Source organism: Eptatretus burgeri, chromosome 5, assembly GCF_056783735.1.
Source record: "Eptatretus burgeri isolate ZD-2024b chromosome 5, Ebu_testis_v1, whole genome shotgun sequence".
Lineage (NCBI taxonomy): Eukaryota > Metazoa > Chordata > Myxini > Myxiniformes > Myxinidae > Eptatretus > Eptatretus burgeri.
Genome location: NC_140965.1, coordinates 43,618,383 through 43,642,597, shown reverse-complemented (window position 1 = coordinate 43,642,597; position 24,215 = coordinate 43,618,383). Strand labels below are relative to the sequence as shown.

Sequence of the window (24,215 nt, the reverse complement as noted above, 5' to 3'; positions counted from 1 at the left end):
AACATTCTAACAAGAGTGCAAAAAGAAGTGATGACAAATGTGATGGGCTACATGCCTACAATTAATGCACCCACAACTGAATTATTAACCATCCAGGAAATTTTGTGACAGTCCATTTCTATCCAGTCATTTCTTCATCTTGAGAGCATTGCAGTTGCCTTGATCAGGCACTGTACGCAATGGCAACAGAAATTGCATGGAAACCTCCGGAAAGGTGTGGGGGGAATCGTGCTGATGATGGGGAACTTCCACACGATTTGCATCTTGATGTCCACAGTTGGTAAGATGTTTTGGGATGCTGGACTTTGAGATCTGGCTGTGGAATCGGGAGTCATTGCGGAAGGATCGCTCAACGAGGTTCTTGAGGGGAAACGGTCCAACCGGGCTGTCTATCTTCATAAGTTGACGCATGACGTGCTGCTGAGGTTAGCATGGTAACAAGGCTGCCATCTTCACTTGTCCATCTGTGCCCTTGACTGTGGTTCGGAATGCCTGGCTTGAGGCCCTGTCACACACACCTTGACGATTTAGCCAACGTATGTCTGACGTGTGCAAAATTGGGCTAAAACGCCGGCACATGTCGAATACGTTATGGGTAAGTTTGTATACGTTAAGAGCACACTGGCATACGTCGTAGCACGCTGGCAAACGTCGTTGTTCACCGAGCTGTTAGACAAATTTTCCATGCTTGAAATTTCCCGACGTATGCCAGCGTATGATTCGCACGTTCCGCATAACGCTGGCCATAAGTTGTAGGCACGTTACGCGATCGTTGACACACGTCGACACACGTTACTTGTAAGGTTCTCATAAGTCGAAACGCGTGAATGTAATGGTTGGCGTCAGTGTTCCAGACTCCCTGGTTTTTTTTCTTCGGTATGACAGTGATGTTGACACTTTGATTTCTAGTGTGGTTATAATATAATATAATTAAAAGGCTGCCGCTCAACGATTGAAATCATAACCGTCATACTGAAGAAAAAAAAAAAAACCAGGGAGTCTGGAACACTGACGCCAACCATTACCTTGACGTGTTGACGTGTTTCGACTTATGAGTAACGTACAAGTAATGTGTGTCGACGTGTGGCAACAATCGCGTAGAGTGCCTACAACTTGTGCCAGCGTATGCGGAATATGTGTCATACATCGAGTACGTCGAGAAATTTTCAACATGCTGAAAATTTCTCGACGTACTCGGCGTACAATGACTTATGCCAGCGTACTACGACGTATGCCAGCGTGCTCTTAACGTATACAAAACTTACCCATAACGTATTCGACGTGTGCCAGCTTGGTTCAGCAAATTTTTCATACGTCGGCATACGCTGGCTAAAACGTCAAGGTGTGACAGCGGCTTCACACTTCAATGTCTAGTGCGGTTATGATTTGAATCGTCGAGCCGCAGCCTATTAATAGCCTACGCCACGTGATCGTCGGCGATACGCTGCCGCGCTATGCATAAGTTAGACTATCGTTGGGCATAGGTTATGAACGCCGACAACACGCTCAGCATTCGTTGGTATAAGTTGTCTATATGTGATTAAAACGTTCTGTGTATGTTACTAATACGTTATGCATTCGTCCAACACGTTATTATACGCCCAAAAATTAAAAAAACATCAATAGTTCAGCGTACGCCAGCGTTTTAGATCAATTTTGATTCGTGGCCATACGCTGGCTAAAACGTCAAGGTGTGACAGCGGCTTTATTGACTAAACATCGCCATATGGCCGCCTGGTAGTTAGAATGACGTGTGTGCTGTAGGAGAGCGTCCTCACATGGTGTAAGCTGTGTTGATTCGAGCTCCCCTCGCGTACTTTGGAACATTTGGTATCTGAATTTTAACTTTGGTCTCTGGTTATTTTGACAGTAAAGTTGACAGACAAACTCCTGGATGATGAAGAACATCTCATTGGTCATGTTCCAGCTCGTTCCAAGCGATGTGAAGATAGCTATGAACTTCTGATCACGCAGTGGGATTTTCAAAGCCTTCATCTTTCCTTGCCCAGCAAATGCATTGAGGGTGTCACATTCAGTCCATGGATAAAGTCCTAACAAGGATTTGTACGTGGCAAAACACAAAGGAATCATGCCTTGGATGCCCGAAAGATGGAGGGACCTGTCCCTCTCTGTCAGCATGCAGGAATCGAAGTAGAATATCAACCATCTCTATACATGTCATCCAAAAATCTGCAAGTTGATCTCTGTCGTGTCATAAAACTGTCAGGTAAGCGAGAAACCGGTCAAGCATCGTCCGGCAGGATTTGTTAGTGATTGTGTGTGGAGTGATAAATGTTTTTGTTAAGCTCGGACACTAGCTAAATAGTGTCATTCAAGTTCGGCAGATCTTTAGCAAGGTTGGTTCCCAACCATTCTTCAAAGAGTGACCATGCTAACCTCAGTCGTGCTTCATATGTCAACTTGTGAAGACGGACAGCCCGGTTGTACTATTTCCCCCTCAAGAACCTTGCTTATTGATCCTTCCGCAATGACTCCCGATTCCACAGCCAGATCCCAAAGTCCAGCATCCCCAAACATCCTATCAATTTGGGATATCAAGTTGCAGATCGTATGGAAGTTCCCCATCATCAGCAAGATTTCCCCCATACCTTTCCGGATGTTTCCTTGCAATTTTTGTTGCCTTTGCTTCCAGTGCCTGATCCAAGACAACTGTAATGCTTTCAAGATGTAGAAATGACTGGATCGAAATGGACTGTTGCAAGAATTCCTGGATGGTTGATAATTAATCCAATTGCGTGTTCGTTAATTGTAGGCAGGTATCCTATCACATCTGCCATCACTTCCTTGTGCTCTCTTGTTAGAATGTTGAATCCTGTCCAAGAAATTGTTTCCTTGGATGTGTCAGACACGTGCACCAAGACTCGCAAGTCTGTTGACATACTCTCAGTGCTGCACTTGCATGCGTTGCTGTCAGGTTGGGTTATATGATTGCGGGTGGACTGTTCCTCTTTCCCAAAAAACGTATATTGGCAGTTGTGCACCCGGTGCCTTTATTGTGCGCTTCTTGTCCTTCGTGGAGACAGTCGTGACTGGTTTTGGTGGTGCACATGATGAGGACGTTGGTTGAACAATGATACCGTTGACATGATGAGGTTCTGTTTCCACTTGGGACTTCCTCTTGCCTGTCAATATTGTCCAACGCAAGCACTGTTGTGATGGATGGATGTACGCACATGAGAAGGGTTACTATGTCAAACTCAACACTTTCCAGCTTTTCCATACGTAGTGCTGTGGATTTCTTCTAAACGAATGTCGGAACAGGCCTGAAGACACTCATACGGCACACACGTCCATCTAACAACGGCCATATAGCGACGGAGTGTGGTCAATTCACCAGATATTCCTAACCCCAGTCAAGGGCACAGATGGACAATAAGTGACGATGGCAGCCTTGTTATTCATTGGATGACAGGATCCCCCCCCCCCCCCCGCTCCTGAAGTTGTTCTCACTTTGATGTCGTGCAAGTGCGCTCGCCCTTGTCGGTCAACTGACTGCTCATTCATCATCAATGGCTTCAAAGGTACAGCACCACGCAAGCTGCTGCACACTTGCTCCAACATGGCAAGTGATGATGAGGAGCCAGAGCATGACCAGCAGGACTCATCAGACAGTGATGACGAATTAAAGGACACCGACATCAGGATGTGAGTAATTATCTGAAACATGAAGAATAGCATTGAAGCTTGTACTTACTCAATATCTGAATGTTAAATAAGTTAAACATCATAAATATTTCAGGAAGCACGATGCCAGGTCTGGACAATTTTGTGCGAGAAAAATCCAAATTCTGATGCATTTTTCTCAATTATTTTGGAATGAAATGGACCAATATTTACTGAAGGTCTACTGAGCATATCTTAAGGGTTGTATATGCCTCAGATTAACTATTGCCAAGTTATCGTCAATTTTCAGAAATATGATCAAATGAGGCATCCATTTTCCAAGATGGCCACCGAATAGATGTTTCGCTGCTCTTTCGAGATGTCCATCACTAACAGACATCGACCTAACTGGAAAATACAGTGGCTTTTAATCCCTCTTTCTGCTAGTCAACTCTTGTCTGGTTGGCTGATGGATGGCTGACTACATGTTGTCCCCATCGTGTGCTGCCTTTTTGGCTGCTGGTTGCATCATTGGTGAAGGGCGTGGCTATGCCGCTGATGCAGTGCCCCAATTACCAGTAACATACTGGTGCTCACTTTGCCGACCTCGGAAGGATGACAGGTTGAGTCCAACCCCCTGTTTTTAATTCAGTGGCAAACGGGAATCAAACTCAGGACCCGAGGATCCCAAGCCACCACCCTAACCGCGAAGCCAACACCAGGCTTACTATATGTTGTTAAAATATTAACTGTTGATGGTTCATGGTATATAATACAAAGGATAATATAGCTGTTTTTTTTTTAAATCTGAAAGATGATATGTGAAATTCAGAAAAAAATCTCCACTTTGAACCCACTTGACCTTTGCATGCTTGAAAATGGCCCTAAAAGTCGTTATCTAGGTTGGGATCCATTTGCATCTTTTCCCACATGCGATGAATAATTTATCCAGCATGGATCGTTCTTTTTCACGATGAATATTGTCGCAAGTCTAAATTTCACATTTATATAATTGTGCCACGGCCTGGATTTTAATACAACAAACTGGTCGACAATGACCAATCCACTTATTCAATTGATTTGGTTTTCCGGTACAACCGTGATTTGTGTGTCGACTGGATATGGTTTGTAGACTGTAAAATATCCCTGTGACTTTATGCTTCATTGCACTTCCATAGTTACCTCCGCTACCAATGGTGGAGGAGGTTGTTTTCACCCCTTTCTGTCTTTCTCTGTTTGTCTGTCTCTTTTTTTTTTTTTCTGTGTCCAGGATATCTCAAAATGTTGTGGACGGATCAGGATGAAATTGGGTGTGTGACGAGGACGAACTGAATAGATTTTGGTGAAGATCCGGATCCGGATCCCAATCCGATTACTCAAATTTTTTAAAAGTGATTCTTCACCATTGAGAGATGGGCTGAACTAATATATAGTACGATATCTCAAAGTTGTGGACTGATTCGGACGAAACTCAGTGGACGGGTTTGGTGTGTGATGACTAATTGATTTGATTTTGGTGAAGGTCCGAATCCGGATCTGGATGTGAGAATTATTTAATGTGTAAAGTTATTCTTCACCATTGAGAGATGGGGCCAAAAACGATATATAGTATGATATTGAATTGTTGCAGACCCAGCATCGCAGGGGTACAACGTGGTTGGGGTTAGGGGAGGGGGGGGGGTAATCCCTGGTTCTCTGTGAACTGCGAATGCCAATTGCTTGGCATGTGACTTGGGGTCCTCTGTCTGACACAGTTGACCTTGGAACACCTGTTCTTCTTTATCGGGGAATCGTGCCCTCGGCAATTATGCTCTTATCTTTATTAATTTGTGAATAATGCGGCCAAGCTTTACGCAAGCACAATGCCGGACTGATACGAGAGCCCGTTAGTGGGGAATTATAACCTCCCGGCTAATCTACATATGGATATTGCTGGACTGATGGAAGAAAGGATGACCACGGGCAGATTGGAAATGTAACAATAATTATTTATTTACAGCGAGCGATGAGAGGTATGTGAAGGAGGGAGGGGAACTTAAGAGCTTTAATGGCGTCGAAGGGAAACCGTGGCAGGAAAAGGGGAAATGCAATCTAAAAAAAAGAGTGTAATCAAGGTGTGTATTTATAGATAAAAAGGACAGCAAATATACAAGTTGCAGACTGAACCTATACCTTAACTACCTGCTAACAAAACAGGGTACCTATCGGACCACACACATGGTGAGGGAAATTGGGACTGGTACGTATATCACCGTCACCCTCCTCAACTCGGTACCGCTTTCCGAAATGGCCCCGACACTGCTCTCCACCACCGAGGGTCCACAAGCTCCATCAGGAGCAGGAACCAATGTGTCCAGCACCTGGGAAGAGACTAGTGCGATGACCCAGGCAGACAGACAGAGACAGACAGAGACAGAGAGACTGACTGAGCTCGTGCCACGACCAGAACCCCGATAGCTCGAAGCAAGAGAAGAAGGACCGGCAACCAGGACCAAGGTCGCTCGGGGCCAAGACAGAGAGACCGAATCGGTGTGCCGAGCACAGCTTTATAGGCATGGGGGCAGGCGGAGCCAAAGCCACATGTCAGGTCCCCTGAGGAGGCCCAGGACCAGCCATTGGGCCATGCCGGACCCCATGAGCCGGCCCCATGTCAGCCTTTGGAGGGTCCCCCTGCAGCCCTGGATATTCAGTCATTTGGTCCTTCTGGCTGCCGTCATGAAGCTCCACACACAACGTAACATATCCCCTCTACCCCCATGCTCCTGGGACGAACCCCCAAACGTCCAACAATGTTCATGGCACAAAGCCAGGAAATGGGGCAATCATTTCAGGGAGGCGGGGTCATGTCTGTTCGTTTGCCAGTCATTTTTGGTGGTGGGGGGGGGGGAATAAACGAGGATTAGGGAAACGAAATACAGTACAGTGCCTACCCAATCCCTCAAGATTATTCTAGGAAGGAAAAGGCAGAATTGCACAAAATGAAAAGGCAGAAAAAGAAGGCGCTATTCTTAACGTTCATTACGGAGATGACTATTCAAAACGTCTACATGCTGTGTGCGTTTCAATTTCAGCATGTGGTTTATAAATCTGTGACAATACCTCTGCCACTGAAGGTGATGGAGGTTATGTTTTCACCTCTCTCTGTCTGTCTGTTTCTTTGTCTGTGTGCAGGATATCTCAAAAAATGTGGACTGATCCGGATGAAATTTGGTGGACAGGTTGAGTGTGTGACAAGGACGAACTGATTAGATTTTGGTGAATATCTGAGAATTATTTAATTTCTAATGTGATTCTTCACCATTGAGCGATCGGGCCAAAAACGATATACTGTATAGCATGATATTTCAAAAAAATGTGTTTGGCCAGAGATGTTCTCATGGATCAGGCATGACGGGGCGGAGGTATGCGCTCTACCGAGTGCCCTTCTGGTTATATTTGTGTTGCTGTGCAAGTATGTGCTGTTAGCTTGATTTTTCATGTTGAAATTCTTCTCCCCATGCGTAGAAAACCCCTGAGCCCAAGGCACCCACCCTTCTGGAAATGTACAATGTGTGGTCCAGGTAAGTGCTTTTCTACATCTGCTTTGTTATGAGAGCTTAGAGATTTGTTAGAATCCTCTTAGTTTTGTTTCTCTGTGACATAACGATTAGAGAGTCCACCACTGAGTGTGGGAGGCCGGTGGTTCAGACCCCAGCTGAGTCAAACCAAACGCTTTTTTCAATTATGGTATGTGCTACTTCCTTGCTTAACGCTCAGCATTTAGAGGGAAGAGCATGGATAAACCCCTTGGGCTGGCATTTCATTGGGGGGGAGAAGGGGAAGTTACCCCTTATTTGGCCCGTTGGTTGTGGAGAGAAAAGCGACAACGTAAAGACGGCATTGCCTGTAATCGGTACACAGAGTGTACTGGGAGGTTATTACTTCCTCAAATGTCACTAGCTGCATTTGCCTTTCGTTTTGTCCAGTGTTGTCTCATTTATTTGTCTGCACATGCAGAAGAGACCATGTTCTGGGGGAACAAGAAAAGAAAAGGAAGTCGATGTATGAGGTTTTACATGCCTTTCTCCAGGCTAACCACTTCAATATAATTTGTTTTTGCCTGAGATTTAAAATGGTGAAAACCAACAGCCTTTAACCTCACTTAGAAAATTGTATGAAAACTTGCTTTGCCTACTACAGGATGATCGGTTTAAAAAAGTTTCTCACCAAATCCCACTTGCACTTCTGCCTAATCATATTGTATGCTCGATTGAAAAACAAAAAAATCAATGTCACCCGTCGGGTGACCCGTATCTTGCCAAAAGGTGACCACGTGTGACTTCTTTAAGGTCACACTGAGGTGAACAGAGCTGCTATCCACCAGGAACGACTCCTTGAGGAATATCTGCCTACGAGAGATTCCGATGAGAATCGTTCTACAGAGTAACCATGAAAAATATGCGTTTTCCTCATAACGTCACCAAATGACGTCATAATGTCTCAAGCTTGACATATCTAGAAAGCACTCATCGAGGTGTTCAATTTGAGGTACTACACGATATGGTTCCGAAAACTTGAAAATTTGACCTTGGGGTCAAATGTTTGACGTAAGGCGCTAACCATGAAGGTCAAGGCCGATCGCCACCAAAAATTAATCAGCTGAGCGCCAGACCATGAACTATATTCCCATGAAGTTTGAAGACGATCTGATCAAAATTACTCAAAAAATAAGGGTTTCGTCGACTCCCCTGATTTGCAACAGTGACCTTGACCTTTGACCTTGACCTTGAAAATTTTATGCACTGAAAGGGACCTCTATAGGCCTCTGATATGTGAAGTTACAAAAATTTCCAATGATAACTGTGCTCTGCAGAGTGATTGACACGTGATTACAGACAAACGAACAAATATAAAAAAATAAAAATAAAAACATACAAGCTGATTAACATATCTTGCAAAAACTTCGTTTTGGCAAGATAACAAACAAAAAGTTTTTGGATAGTTGGAAATAAAATTCATAGTTACCTGTCCAATGTCAAGTTGGCACGTTTAAATGACAAGGATTTGAATATTTATTAGTATTTTTTTTAACATGCCAGTCCTTTCCAGTTGCTCAAATCAAATTATCAATTAACCCATCACTATCTCTACCCACTTTACCCAGTCGCACCCAACTGTCCCTGGACTCTGTATCCTTTTCTCCTGACAAGGTGGAGAGCTTGCTTTCAAACCTCGAGTCAGATTCTGCAACCGGTCCAGACGGCATCAGCCCACGTGTCCTCAAAGCCTGCTCTTCTGCTCTTGCTCACCCTCTCTCTCTGTTCTATTCACCCTCTCATTTGCCCAAGGTCATCTGCCATCTGCTTGGAAATCTGCTAACATCACTGCCCTGCATAAAAAGGTGCAAAAACAGATCCCTATAACTACAGACCAATCAGCCTTCTCCCAATCATCAGCAAGGTGATGGAATCCATCATCGCCTCAGATATGAAATCCTTCCTCTTCTCCAATGGCTTGATTTCCAATCATCAATTTGGTTTCAGACCAGGTCACTCTACCCTGGATATGCTGCTTCTGCTCTCTCATCAATGGATGTAAGTCCTCAATGCCAGACAGGAAATCCGAGCCGTATCCCTGGACATATCACGTGCTTTTGACACAGTCTGGCACCCTGCCCTACTCACCAAACTCTTCCCATGGTATTCAAGGCCATCTCCACTCATGGCTCGCAGACTTCCTCTCCTGTCGCAGTCAACGTGTGGCCCTAAATGGAGTTCTTTCATCCCCTCTTCCTGTGCAGGCTGGAGTTCCTCAAGGTAGCCTTCTGGGCCCTGTTCTTTTTCTGGTTTTCATCAATGATCTCTCGGACTCTCTGGAAAATCCTCTATTTCTCTTTGCCGACGACTCCACCCTCTGCCGTACCATCTGTCATCCCTCAGACCGGCAAGCAGCAGCTTCTTCACTCACTGCAGATCTGGATAAAATCACAAACTGGTCCAACACGTGGAACATGTCTTTCAATCCAGACAAATCTCACACTCTCACTATGTCTCTTCGAAAGGACCGTTTAGAAGCCCCACCATCCACTTTCTCAACAATCCTCTGGAAGAAGTCTTTTCTTTCAAGCTTCTAGGTCTCACTATCTGCCATGACCTTTCCTGGGAAAGTCACATTTCCAACCTCGCCTCAAAAGCCAGTCGCCGACTGGGAATCCTCCGTCGTGCTAAGTCCTTCCTCGGCCCTCTTGAGCTCCTGACCACTTACAAAGCTTTTGTCCGTAGCCTGATGGAGTACTGCTCTCCCCTCTGGGCTGGTGCTCCTGCCTCCCACCTTTCTCGGCTTCACGCTGTCGAAACCAGGGCATTTAAGATCAACGGCATCTCCCGCAATGAAGCTGAGTCTTTGGGCCTCTCACTCAATCACCGCAGGTTGGTCGGTGGTCTTTCTGTCTTCTACCGACTCCTCTCCAGCCTTGCCCCCCTGCTCTCTCTGCGATTTGTCCCCACCACATTTCCACAGGGCGCTCAAGGTCCGCCAACAACCCCCTTCTGGTAAAACTACCAAAATCACGAATCACTGCTCATCTTCACTCTTTCATTCCTCTTTTTTCCCGCCTTTGGAATAAACTTCCTCACTCTATTCTTTCCCATTCTTCCCTCCAGGCTTTCAAAACAGCTGTTCACCACCACCTCTTATCTTCCCCCATCCAAATCCTCGATCTTTTCTACCCCCGATAATCCACCCAAGCCCACTTCCTTCATTTCTCCTGCTTTCCTTCCTGAAAGTCCCTGAAATGTCCATCTTCTCTTCGCCATGTTCCCCGTCCCATCCCCATCCCTCTCCCTTCCACAGTTCACCTAATGTGTCTGTTCCCCAATGTTTTGTCCCTTCCACTCCCGCCCCTCTTGTCTCATGCCTCCTTGCTGTGAGTTGTGTGTTAGCTCTCATACGAGCCTCGACCAAGGTATACAAAAAAAAAAAAAAAAAATCAAAGGGTGATTGCATGTGTGTGGAATGGTGATACGCTCGTTAAAAACTGCAGAATAGGCCAGCTGAACCGGCCAAGCTCATTCGACGCATATCGAGAGAGAGTGCGAGATGTCATTTCCAATATTCAATATATCGGAGGCGTTAACACTTCAGTCGAACACTTGTTAGAATGTTGCTTTAAACTAACTTAACATTGGCAGGTGAGTAAACTTGTTTATTTGGAAGCACTTTCATATTGTATTGACAAATTTTGATTTTATTTATTTATTAATTTTGATGATTCCTGGACAAAAGGTACACACTCAGATTACATGTCGATATGCTGGAGTTTACTTTGCACTAGCCTCGGAATGTATTGTTAAGCATGTGGTGTTAGGCGTAAATGGGGAATAGATTATAATAGCTATTTCATTTTGCATGTCAGCATAAGTGTGACGTAATTGCTTTAATTAAATGTTGAGTGGTGTTCAAAAGCTCTTGTACTTCCCTGTCCAAATGTCTGTTTCTGAGGCCCATTTTCCACCTTCATACTCAGGCCCGCCCTGCATTTTCAAAATCGGACGGGGCTGATAAATAGGCCTCGTCATGTGGGGTGAGGGGGCTGATTTTTAATTTCTTCAAAATCTTGTGAATTAGTTTTTGTAAATTGTTTTAACATGTGGTCCAAATTGACCAATGTCCGTACAAACTGAACTGCCAAATATTTTGAATAAACTGAGCCTAATCCTAACTATGTAATTTCAAAATGTACCTTTAAACGGCCCTTCTTGGGGCCAAACACAAAGTTCTGAGAAACAGAACTTTCTGCTCAAGCACAGTATTTTCCCACAATCCTTTTCATTAAAAAGTATTAGAACGAAGTTGTCTTTGTTGTTGTGGGTTATTACCTGTAATGACAAATGTTCTGACAATTTGCATGAATGATGTGCCGGTACAATACATTACATGACTGTATGCCAGTGAACTGGGACCATTCAAGTATTACGTACACAAGTCCAACCCATTTCTCCCCCTGGACTAGCCCACTGTGTTCAACAAAAACATGGGGATAAATCTTGACTTTTCACTGCCATTACCTCGTCATGTAGGTTGTACTTGAATGTCCACCTGGATCCACCAGTAACAGTAATAATGTCAAAAGATTTATTCTCGTAACAAATTAAAAACTTTATTCGCTGCAAAGCTGAATGACCAAAAAAAAAAATCTTAACAGTCGCAAATTTAATGAGTTTATTGATGCATTTGTATCTCAACAAAACTAATTTATCTGCAAGTATCTCTCTCTCTCTCCAGTCCAATAACATAACAGATACATGTGTTCAGTACATTCTGCCAAATACTAATTAACTTTAGTAGGTTTAGTATTGATGTAAATCTTCAGGCAGAAACCCCCAAAAGTCACTCTCATCAGACTCATCAGATAATTGTGAAAGAGATTCATCCCCTGAGCTACCTGAAGATAAGTCCAACACAACAGTGTTCTCATCATCTGTGGAGATGGCTTCACCCATGTCATTGTCCATTTCTCGCGTCCAAAAGGCGACCAATGGTGTTGAACAAAGGTGTTTTGTTTTGCCATACAGGTAATCTTTGAAAAAATAAAAATTAAAAAAAACATTTTTTTCCCCACAGCTTAATTTTACGGGTCCGATAAAAAGACCCCCTGAAAATCGACCACCGGGCCGATCAGCCCCGTCAAAATGCAAGCCATTCATACTCACACGAAGCGATCAGATAAAGGGCTCTGTCATGCATCAGGAACACAGCTGATGTGTGATTGGAAAATCACCGCCTCCCCTCACCCACCCCCCCCCCCGTCGCAAATCCGCACAAACCAGCGAGCCTGGCTCAATGCATGCGGTGCCCAATCAGTTGTTTCAGCGAGGGTCCAGTTCCACCCTGTCAGAACTACCACAAACCCCGACCGCAAGTTGTGCACAGAATTGGTGAGTCTCTAAAGGAGAAGCGTGAGTTACACAAGTGAGTACTCAGGAGGAATGCAGGCTGCAGGGCATCTGGTTTCTGGCATCCCATCCTTGGTGCTCCATCGTTCTTTGGTGATCCCGCATTGTGCTGGTGGTGCCATGGTGTCATGCAGCACTAGTCTCTCTTTCGTGCTCTCGCTCTCGCTCTCGCTCTCACTCACCCTCCCTGACTGGGATGCGAAGCTGCTGTAAAGATCCCTCGTATGTAATCTATGCCTGATATACACCACCAAGCAGGCATGTCCACTATTCTCTCCCTCACTCCTCTCTCTCTCTCTCCCTCTCTCTCTGTCCCCATTTCGTCACCCTGTATGAGTGCGTAAGGTTGATCATTAAGCCATCGAGTTACTGTTGCACACGGGCTTGTTTATTATTGAGTACAGTCTGGTTTTACAGCATGTGCGATCATGTTCCTTCTTCTTCCCTGCCCAATTGTGAATAAATCCTGATTGAAATGAGAAATTGTGTGGTCATAAGGGAACGGGATGCCAACCACGCTTAGAGGATTGACATTAAAATCAGTTAGCCAGGTAAATTGGGGTTCGCACAATTGAAGCCCCATAAAAGGTGAATTGTGTAACGGTTTTCTCTGCCACTTCGGACAGGCCGATTTTCTACGGTCATGTGGTTTTAACTGCTGACCCACTCCCCAAATTATCGAGCGGACACAGCGACCTCTTGTCCCTTCCTCACCCAGTGGGCGCATCGGTCTTAAAGACCCGTCACTGTCACAATGTCTACAGTACATTGATTGGACTTTTGTTGTCTCGAGCTGTTTTTTTTTATTACTCTTGATATTTGCTTTCATTCGACATTTCTGTGTATGACATATGCTGTTCTGGTTGTGTGGGAAAAGCTTTACCTTTCTTATACTAAACAAATCAGCCATTCCTTGTGTTGAGACTGAGTGGCCTTTACCTGTGGCAGATCTCATGTACAGGTCAAACGAAAAGCAGATTCAGTATCGGAACATGCCCAAGTGAAGCGTGGTCGGCAGGCAGACCCATCAAGTAGTTCTGAGAGTTCAGAGAGCGAGGAGGAGGCTACAAATGCCAAAGGTAGACTTGTCACACTTGGACCCATTTAAATGGATTTCTGCTTGCATTGTGTTCCCTGATCCCTTCCCCCTCTCTTTCATTCTTCTATCTCAACTGAAACACCTGCAAAGTGTCATTTATATTTATCTTTCATCTCATTTTGACACAATTGGTTTGCTTGTGTGGTGGACTCATGTGTTATTCTGGCTTTAGCAACTGCACAGGATAAGAAAGTGAAGTCCCAATCAAAGTCTGGGAAAGGAGAAAGCAGCAGTAGCAGTAGCAGCAGTAGTTGTGAAGAGAAGGTGGCTGAAAAGCAAAAAGTAGAAGGAGGGAAGAAACATCTGCAGGTGAGTTTGGCTCCACGAAGAAGGTAGCCATGTTGTTTTTTGTTGTTTGCATATTCTTCATGATTGTGTATGTTTTTGTGGTGATGTCATGTAACTTTGCTTATCTTGAATTTGTTGACGGGTTCAATAATTTTTATTTTATCTCCTGATGACATTGGTGTGGGCTCAATGGGATATTGTTGCGGGGCCGGGTATCGGTGGCGAGCACGACCGCTAGAGGGCGCAGTAGAGTCGGCTCCTCCGAACACACCAGAATTGAGGTCGTGCCTTGTGGATAAGTCCGAAAGGCACGGGTCCCTTACTGGACCAGGAATCGCCAATAATTCGACCGCGTGGGGTAGGGTCAATTGTCAAACTTCAATATTGGATTCGCTATATATGCTAGATATCCCTTATTGTCGGGTTTTCCGTGTGTGTGTGTGTGTGTGTGTGTGTGTGTGTGTGTGTGTGTGTGTGTGTGTGTGTGTGTGTGTGTGTGTGTGTGTGTGTGTGTGTGTGTGTGTGTGTGTGTGTGTGTGTGTGTGTGTGTGTGTCTGTCTGTAACGTGAGGCTCCACAGCACAAACCAGCAAACCGATTATTTTTCAAATGGTACTCCTTCAAAAATAGGGTGTCTATTTACAGTCATATTTTATGAGGAGTGCCAGTTGGCAAAATACGCAATAGGAAAAATCTTGCCAGGCAGAGGAACAATTGTATGTGAACCAATACGTCTTGGCAATTAATCTTCGTCGGTGGATCGGTCAGAATGAGAAGCATCGTATAAAGTGCTTCGATTCTAGCGAATCCCTCGTCGCCGACTGGCTTGTACCTAATTACCCACGCGGACAAAGCTACCGGGGAATTCACACCCTCGACGGACCTCGAGCGGAACGAGCCGTTACCGAGCCCGAACGGTGTGTAACCCGAGCGGAGATTAAGGCCCGGTCACACCTTGACGTTTTAGCCAGCGATGGCAACGTATTAAAATGTATCTAAAACGCTGGCTTACGTTGAACTTTTGATGTTTTTTTTTAAAGATTCGGACGTATTCATAGCGACTTGGTCTTATGTATAACGCATTGGTAACGGACACAGAACGTTTCGTTGTGTTATAGATAACTTATACCAACGAATGCTGAACCTGTTGTCGGCCTACACAACCGATGCCCAACGATAGTCTAACTTAGGCATAGCGCGTTGCACGCATCGCCGACGATGTCGTGACGTAGCCTATTAAAAGGCTGACGCACAAAGATTCGAATCATAACTGCCGTAGAAATGGAAGTGTCAACATCGCGGTCACACCTTGGCGATCTTGCCAGCGTATGCCGACCTAAGAAAAATGTGTCTAAAACGTTGGGGCACGTCAAATACGGTATGAGTAAGTTTGGTATACGTGAGTAGAACGATAAAGTACGCTATCATACGTCGTAGTAAGTAGAGTACGTCAAGAAATTTTAAACATGTTCAAAATTTTACGACGTACTCGGCGTATGACACACGTTCCGCATGCGATGGGGATAAGTTGTACACACGATATGTGGACGCTTACACACGTCCACAAAGGCTACTTATAAGCTACTCATAAGTCGAAACACGTCGCGGTAATGTCTTTTTTACGCGAAACTTATTTCTAACTTATGTTTGACGTGCTTTGAACCAATTCTTTACGTAGTCCCAACACACATCGACGTATGTAGACGTATTCCAATGACGTCTTCCGGTCGACAAAAAAAATAAATTAACGTGTTTATAGCTTACAACTGCCATATAAAGACGTGTTCCCAGCGGTTTTGGGAATTGGTATATAAAAATGCTGCTCATAAAAGGGGAACCCAACAGTGTTTTTGAGTCCTTTTTGAGTCGATGTCCATGTCAGCAGTAACAGTATCAGTATCAGTAACAGTATTAGTATTAGTATTAGTATTAGTAGTAGTTTGTTCATGTTGGCAGTAGTAGGTGAGTGTGAGGGGGAGGGTGTGGGTTATGATGGATCGTCCTTGCGTTTAACGATTTAACGATTTAAATGATAAACTCGACGATTTAAATGGCTGCATCTCCACTATTGAAACTAGACCCTTGCGCTCAACAATTGGATTTTTTTTACACTCAACGACTTTTAAACGGTACCACTCAGCTATTTTCATTGTTTACAATGAACGATTTAAATTGCTGTCACTCGCCTTTGTTTTTTGACGCTGGCGCTCGGAAATTTTAATCGTTTCTATTGAACGTGCTAAATCGCTCAAACCCCACTATTGAAAGTAGACGCTTGCGCTCAACAATTCGATTTTTTTACACTCAACGACTTTTAAACGGTACCACTCAGCTATTTTCATTGTTTACAATGAACGATTTAAATTGCTGTCACTCGCCTTTGTTTTTTGATGCTGGGGTTTGGAAATTTCTAGCGTTTCTTCTGAACGTGTTAAAACGCTCAAACTCGACTATTTTAAATAGACGCTACCGATGGACAATTGGAATCATAGCCAAGCTAGACATCGAAGTGTGAACATCCTCGTCATGCCGAAGAAAAGTTTGAAGAATGCTGCAAATAAGTGTCCTGGCCGTGGCCGTGGACGCTGACGCAAGGACGATCCATTATACCGACGTCTTTCAGCCTATGAGTAACTTAAAAGTAACGTCTGTCGACGTGTGGCAATGATCGCGTAACGTGCCAACAACACGTTAATCATAGGTTAGAAATAAGTTTCGGGTACGCTAAACATTACCTCGGCGTGTCTCAACTGATGATTAACTTACAAGTAGCATGTGTTGACGTCTGTCAACGATCGCAGACCGTGCATACAACTTGTGGCCAGCGTAGCGGAACGTGCGAGTCATACGCCGGATACGTCGTGAAATTTCAAGCATGAAAAAATTTGAGGACAACCAAAAAGTACAACGTTTAAAGCCAGCGTACAATGACGTATGGCAGTGTTTTTCAGCGTGCTCTCAATGTTATCAAAACTTACCCATAACGTATTCAACGTGTGCCAGCGTTTTAGAAAAAAAATTCAAAAATCGGCATACGTTGGCTAAAACGTCAAGGTGTGACCGGGCCTTTACCGAGGCCCGTCGGACCAAATGAACAATTTACCAGCCCGAACGACCTCGCTATTTCTCAATTCACACCTTGCCAATTCACCCAGCATATGAAGCTGGCCGGCCTCTGGTCTGGTCCCGTGAGGTTCTGGAGGGAGTGCGGTGGTGCCGGCCACTCTGAAAACGGGCTCGGACCTAACCTACCGTCTCCCCCCAACCTATCGCCTTTGCCTGTCTTTGTCCATACCCACTCCCTTAATTTGCAACAATGAAACAAAATTTAGCCCCTTTTTATTTTATTTTATTTATTTTTCTCTATAATTTTGTCTCTCTAACCCCCTTTATCCTCTTTGTCCAGCTAACCTATCCTGTCCATCTACTCCCAGCCGCTAAGTTCCTTTTTTGGAGGGGACTAAGGGAGAGACGAGCATCCTGTCTCGAGGCCCAATGAAGCCCCAGAATAGCCTCCTACATAATTCAGCCATCTTAAGGGGCTGTCACACCTTGACGTTTTAGCCAGCATATGGCAAGGTCTCAAAATGTATGTAAAATGCTGGTGTACGCTGAACTATTGATGTTTTTTAAGTTTTGGGTGTATAATAACGTGTTGGACGTATGCATAACGTATTAGTAACATACACAGAACGTTTTAATCACATATAGGTAACTTGTACCAACGAATGCTGAGCGTGTTGTCGGCGTTCACAACCTATGCCCAACGATAGTGTAACTTATGCATAGCGTGGCAGCGTATCGCCGACGATCACGTGGCGTAGCCTATTAATAGGCTGCGGCTCGACGATTCAAATCATAACCGCACTAAGACATTAAAGTGTGAAGCCGCTGTCACACCTTGACGTTTTAGCCAGCGTATGCCGACGTATGAAAAATTAGCTGAACCAAGCTGGCACACGTCGAATACATTATGGGTAAATTTTGTATACGTTAAGAGCACGCTGGCATACGTCATTGTATGTCAAAATTTTCAGCATGTTGAAAATTTCTCGACGTATGACACACATTCCGCATACGCTGGCATAAGTTGTAGGCACGCTATGCAATCATTGACACACGTTACTTGTAAGTTACTCATAAGTCGAAACACGTCAATGTAATGGCTAGCGTCAGTGTTCCAGACTCCCTGTTTTTTTTTTATATAATTTTTTTTTTCTTCGGTATGACTGTCATGTTGACACTTCGATTTCTAGTGCGGTTATGATTTAAATAGTTGAGCAGCAGTCTTTTAATTATATTATATTATAACCGCACCAGAAATCGAAGTGTCAACATCACCGTCATACCGAAGAAAAAAAATAATAACTAGAACTGCCACTTTATAACTGCTGGCAGTGATGACCGGGTACCCAGTCCGTCCGCCTTTGATACAACATGGGACTTTCTGCAGATGACAGTCGCAAAGTTTCGCATTGAAAGGATAAGCGGTGCCAGAGAAAACATTATTTAATAGTGATACAAACACAGGCCTGCTTCGAGAGGGCGCGGAACAGACGAGTTACGAACCGGGCAGCACAAAGCGTTCAATTTCGTTATTACTGGCTTCCAGATTCAAATAATTAAATAATTCTGGCTCCCAAACCGCGTGACCGATCAGGTTGAAATTTTAAACTTTTATTTCGCATGTCACCTGAATTATAAATCTGAAGTTTCGCATATATAGAGGCAGCGGTTCCAGAGTAAACATTAATTAATATTTATCCTTCAATCCAAGATGGCGGCCAAACCATGTGACTTGTGACGTCATAATTTGCAGCACGTGTGCAAACACGATGGTGGATGATAACTGCAAATTTTCGCTTCTCCAGGTTAAGCAGTTCCAGAGAAAACATTATTTAATATTTTTCTTAAAACCAACATGGCTGCCAAACCCTGGGCCCGATTGCGTTGAAATTTCAAATCCTCATTCCGCATGAGCGTTCCACCATAAACTTGATGTTTCACATTTATTGATGCAGTAGTTCAAGAGTAAACATTAATTAATATTTTTCCTTCAATCCAATATGGCTGCCAAACGTTGCGTCGTACCTCAAAAGGGGGTGAGAACTTTTTATTCGTCATGGAGAGGCGGTCATAGTGGTCGAGTTTCGCCTGGATCTGTTCAGCCGTTTCAGAGAAAAAGACGTTTGAAGATATTGTTTTTCAATCCAAGATGGCTGACGAACCATGTGACCTATGACATCAGAAATTTATATTCTGCTTCCAACTGGGTATTGGAACAAGTTTGTGAAGTTTCGTGTTAATCGGTAAAGGTGCGTTTTTCTATCCAAGATGGCCGCCAAACCATGTGATGTGTGATGTCATAATTTTTACCATGCGTGCATACACGATGTTAGATGATAATTACAAATTTTCGATTCGTTTGGTTCAGCGGTTCCAGAGAAAACATTATTTAATATTTTTCTTTAATCCAAGATGGCGGCCAAACCGTCTAACGTATCAATTCGAAATTAACAAACTTATATCGCCTACGTGTCCCGAATATAGTTGTGAAATCTCCCCTTCATCCGACCAGCGCTTCTGGAGAAGAAGATGTTTGAAGGTTTTAGGGTTTTTTCAAGATGTCCGCCGAACCATGTGACCGATCAAGAACAAATTAACAAACTTGAGAAAGGACCTCATGGGGAATATATGTGTGAAGTTTCGTCTTCATCTGTCTTGCCCTTCTGGAGAAGAAGATTTTTAAAATTTATTCATTTTCAATCCAAGATGGCTGCCGAACCTTGTGACCTATGACATCATAAATTTAAATTCTGCTTTCCATCGTCGACCCGAACAAGTGTGTGAAGTTTCGTGTAAATTGGATAAAGTCTATTTTTCTATCCAAGATGGCCGCCAAACCATGTGACTTCTGAGGTAAAAATTTTTTACCATGTATGCAGACTTGAGGGAGGAAGGCACTTGCAAATTTTCGCTTTGATGGCTTATGAAATACCAGAAAAAACATTATTTAATATTTTTCTTAAATCCAACATGGCGGCCAAACCATGTGACCTATCACTTTGAAATTAACAAACTTGCATCGCATACATATCACGAATATAGTTCTGAAATCTCGCCTTCATTGGACCAGCGCTTCTGGAGAAGAAGATGTTTGAAGGTTTTAAGGTTTTTTCAAGATGGCCGCCAAACCATGTGACGTATCAACAACAAATTAACAAACTTGAAAGAGGACCTCAGGGGGAATGTGCCTGTAAAGCTACTCAATCTGCACAGCCGTTCTGGAGAAGAAGATTTTTTAAAAAAAACACAAAAAAACAAGATGGCGGCCGAATTACGTCACCGATGACGTCAAAATATTTTTTTTCTACGATGAATTTTTGTGTAGATGATGCTCAAGAAATTTCAAATTTTTGCCATGTGGCGTCTCTACTTGACGAATTTTTACTGGGATACCTCTTCACTGATGACGTCACGAAAAATCACACGTATACCCGAGAGGGAGCTTGTTCAAATGTATCAAGCGAAATTTTTTTACACGAGAAGGTTTCCGAGATACAGAGGTCCAAAGTTGATCTGTTTTTTCAAGATGGCGCCCGTATCACGTGACCTATGACGTCATAATTATCAATTATGTATGCTATCAAAAAAGATACATATCTGGTGAAAATTTTGTGTCGATTGGTCTTACCATTTCTGAGAAAATGGCATTTAAAGCGAAAAAAACTGGAAATTTTGCAAATTTACGGCGGAAGAAAAATAATAATAATAATAATAATAATAATAAACAGAAGAAAAACAATAGGTTATCCAGTCCATTTGACTGGATACCCTAATAAACAAATCAGGGAGTCTGGAACACTGATGCTAACCATTACCTTGACGTGTTTCAACTTATGAGTTCCTTACAAGTAACGTGTGTCGACGTGTGTCAACGATCGCGTAACGTGCCTACAATTTATGCCAGCGTTATGCGGAACGTGTGAGTCATATGCTGGCATACGTTGGGAAATTTCAAGCATGGAAAATTTGTCTTACAGCTCGGCGTACTACGACGTATGCCAGCCTGCTCTTAACGTATACAAACTTACCCATAACGTATTCGACGTGTGCCAGCGTTTTAGCCCAATTTTGCATACGTCAGGCATACGTTGGCTAAATCGTCAAGGTGTGACAGGGCCTTTACCAAGGTGGGTCCAGTGGCCTACGGAGAGCGAAGGGATGGATGGTGCGAAGGGGTACATTTCCTTACTATCCTAGCACTTATTAACTTTAAACTACCCCTGGGCTTTTCCATACGCCTGGCTCTTTATCCCCCGCCGCGTGGCGGAAATGGGATATTGTTATCACCCGGGTCGTCCGTCCGGCTGTCCGTCCGGCTGGGCGTCAACATTTATAGCTGTGAGTGCGATAACTCATAAACTGTTCGCCATATCGATTTGAAATTTGGGTCACACATGTACCACCTGAAAAGTAAGAACCCTATTGATTTTTGGGCGTGGCCGGATCCAAGATGGCCGACTGGGGCGGTCGTCCGGCTGGCTGGCTGGGCGTCAACATTTATGGCGTCAACATTTATAGCTGTGAGTGCGATAACTCAAACTGTTCGCCATATCGATTTGAAATTTGGGTCACACATGTACCACCTGAAAAGGAAGAACCCTATTGATTTTGGGTATGGCCGGATCCAAGATGGCCGACTGGGGCGGCCGTCTTGAAAAAAAATGTTTTTTCGCCATATCGATTTGAAATGTGGGTCACACATGTACCACCTGAAAAGGAAGAACCCTATTGATTTTGGGCGTGGCTGGATCCATGATGGCCGACTGGGGCGGTCGTCCGGCTGGCTGGCTGGGCGTCAACATTTATGGCGTCAACATTTATAGCTGTGAGTGCGATAACTCAAACTGTTCGCCATATTGATTTGAAATTTGGGTCACACATGTACCACCTGAAAAGGAAGAACCCTATTCATTTTGGGCGTGGCCGGATCCAAGATGGCCGACTGGGGCGGCCATCTTGAAAAAAATGTTTTCTGTAATAAATGGAAAACCGCTTATTTGATTTCAATTATTTTTCAATGGCGGGGGATTCCCCATCTCTGATGGTATATTTTTAAGCTATAGGTTCTCACAACCATGATTCCCGTCACCTGTGTTGGTGTCCATTATTAATTTGGGCCCTGCCCACAAATTTTCACTCGTGCCCTTGCACAATTTCATGGCTGGCAGCGTGGCTTACTTGGCAGGGATTTCCCTCCTGCCGGACTCTAACTATGGCACCCCCGGGCCCTGAGGCTGTCTCCGAGCCTACCTGCTCCCTTTGAGTGTGGGGGGTTGCCCTTCCTCGTATTGCCCCCCCTTCCATGCCCACGTGGCATTTTAGTGCTCCGGGTCCCTTTCTGAGGGTCGCCCGTGCCCACTACACGATCCCGGTCCCTTGGACCCTTGGCCTAATCTGGCCGACTAGTCCGGTTCCCAGGGTGCCCTCTACTCATTACGCTCATTACAACAGCCACGCTCCCAGCCGGTCAATGAACTCTTGCACCCCTCCAAATGGGGTTCGTGCGTTCATACACCACCAACATAGAACGACCTCCTTTTAGTAAATTTAACTAACATTACTCTGACCCCGGGGTCCCTTGGGTGGGATTCACTCCTCCCCCCAATCATTCATTCACACCATGTATTCCACCTTCACTACCTGTGTTCCCCTTACTATCTCGTGCTCCCTCGTCGTCCCTTACTCTAATGCACGTTCCATTTAATCTACGTAGCTAAGATACGTCCCCACTACACATTCCATGTCCGTCCATGTCTCCCAAATTCATTCTAAATCTAAATCTACTTTCCCACTAACGATTCCACGGGCCCCATGGAGGACGGCTCATGCCCCCATGAGGCCAGTCTAACTAAGCTAAACCCATCCCGCTAACTAATGCTCCTATATGCCCAAGCAGGATGTCTACCACATCCCGGCCGGGGCCATGTACTTGGAGCGGGGCCCCTTTGTTTTTTTGTTTTTTCTTGCACTGCCAGGGCGGCTGTCTCCAGCTCACTCGCTCGTCCCTTCCATCGGGCGATACGTGCAGCCATGACGTCACCCTGCAAATTGCACCAAGCGCTCACCTTCGAGGCATCCGCCATGCGAGTCGACGTGCGCTGCTCACCTGAAGCTCACACCGCGAGGTCTGTGCCGATGACGTCACTCGCACACGGACCCTGCGTGTTTTACCGTGCCGTTCCCGCGACTTGCTCCGCGCGTCTCGCGCACGCCTCTTGCGCTGTGCAGCACGTGGAGCCTCGCACACACACCCGCATGGGGACCCGTCCGTTCCAAATTCACACAATACTCGCCAACATTTTCGCCGTCCACGTGGCCGTCTTGTCCCAAACACAGAACGTTTCTGCATTGGATTCCTTCCACGCAGACGAGCGCGCGAGGACCGTTCGCAAAATGCGGAACGGGTCTTGCACGCGGCGTTTCGCGGATCCGGAGCGATTATCGAAATACCTCCACTACTTGGCTCGCTACTCATGTCTCCCATCTGGACCGGTCCAAGTACCAATTCCATGCATGCACTCACGCACGCCATGTTACTCACACCACTCGCACGTTTCAACACACTCGCACCACTCATACACTTTACCACACACACTGGGACATTTACATCAGGGATTTGTGTTACCACAAGAAATCTCGAGGTTTCCATACCCCCCAAGCTCCACGTGCACTCATTCGCGCACCATACACTCGCTCGACCTCGCACGGCCTGACCGGACTCACCTGGTCGCAGTCCACTTCAAGGGAACATTCCGTCTCCCTCTGTTCCTGAGGGAGGCTATCCTGATGCTCGCACCGGGTCACGAAACATTCCACCAGCTCAACTCCATTGTGCCTCACTAACTCTACTTGTGTGTGTCACTTCAATTTCATGCAATTCGTCCCCCTCTTTTGATTTCTGTGTCTCTGTCACCTCATTTATTATTTCCGTTAGTTCCTGGCTTTTCGGCTCTTTTATTCCCCGCGTCTCCGTCACCTCCTTTAATTTTTCCGTCGTCCCCTCATGTCTCACTCTACACATTTCCCCTTTAATTGTGGTGGTGTCTCTCATCATCCCGACCTCACCCCTCTCCATTGCGGGCCGAACACATTTTGCACTCCTGGTCGGTTCGGTCGCTCTGCCACGTGGTGCCGCCATTATGCCTTTTATGCCCTCCAGACTTGCCTGCAGGCTCAACCCCATGCACTGCATTTCACTCCTGCCCT

The 24,215-nt window shown here is 44.9% G+C and overlaps 1 protein-coding gene across 3 annotated transcripts in view; it reads left to right on the top strand.

Moving 5' to 3' along the window:
• Positions 1 to 24,215, top strand: part of NOLC1 (nucleolar and coiled-body phosphoprotein 1) — a 106,815-nt gene that overhangs the window by 26,717 nt on the left and 55,883 nt on the right. For 2 of the 3 annotated variants that reach the window (XM_085881643.1, XM_085881644.1), the window contains exons 2-4: positions 7,129 to 7,184; positions 13,506 to 13,636; positions 13,829 to 13,965. In XM_085881643.1, coding sequence (XP_085737769.1) covers positions 7,129 to 7,184; positions 13,506 to 13,636; positions 13,829 to 13,965 — 324 coding nt within the window. Of the gene's footprint in view, positions 1 to 6,795; positions 6,880 to 7,128; positions 7,185 to 13,505; positions 13,637 to 13,828; positions 13,966 to 24,215 lie in introns of all 3 variants that reach the window. The other variant, XM_085881645.1, reaches the window with a different exon arrangement.